The sequence below is a fragment of the Nanorana parkeri genome, unplaced genomic scaffold (genome assembly GCF_000935625.1).
Source record: "Nanorana parkeri isolate BGI_ZX_2015 unplaced genomic scaffold, ASM93562v1 scaffold588, whole genome shotgun sequence".
NCBI classification, from domain to species: Eukaryota; Metazoa; Chordata; class Amphibia; order Anura; family Dicroglossidae; genus Nanorana; species Nanorana parkeri.
The window spans coordinates 567,108-567,620 of record NW_017306856.1 but is presented as its reverse complement, the minus strand read 5'-3'; the positions used below and the strand labels follow the sequence as shown (position 1 = coordinate 567,620).

Here is a 513-nt window from a genome sequence, read left to right as displayed (position 1 = left end):
GAGACTTCCAGTGCCACATCCACAGGAGAGACTGTCAGTGCCACATACACAGGAGAGACTGTCAGTGCCACATACACAGGAGAGACTGTCAGTGCCACATACACAGGAGAGACTGTCAGTGCCACATACACAGGAGAGACTGTCAGTGCCACATATAAGGGGGGTTCTCCGTGTCACAGAGGGGCACTGTTACGTTTTCTCACCCGTGCGGAGGATTCCTTCACATCCATCCAGTACTTGTGTAACTTCACCACATTGGGGTGATCGACGACCATCAGATTCTGGAACATGTTGCGGATCTTTTCCTGCGAGGAGATTCGGGGTGGGGGTGGGGGGGAGAGACGATGCTGAGAACACTGAACACAGAGAGGAACAGGCAGCAAAATGTGCGTTTTGGGTGAAGTGGAAGTCCGAGTGACATATGAAGTGTTTATTATATGACGAGGGGATGTAACAATGTATCACACACAGCTGAGATCTCTCCCAGAATACAAATAAGGGAACTGCGATGTG

At 50.5% G+C, this 513-nt stretch overlaps 1 protein-coding gene across 1 annotated transcript in view; it reads right to left on the bottom strand.

Annotated features, from left to right (window-relative positions):
- Positions 1-513, bottom strand: part of NRBP2 (nuclear receptor binding protein 2) — a 36,208-nt gene that overhangs the window by 32,608 nt on the left and 3,087 nt on the right. Inside the window, exon 2 of the mRNA XM_018562652.1 lies at positions 204-305. Coding sequence (XP_018418154.1) covers positions 204-305 — 102 coding nt within the window. The remainder of the gene's footprint in view (positions 1-203; positions 306-513) is intronic.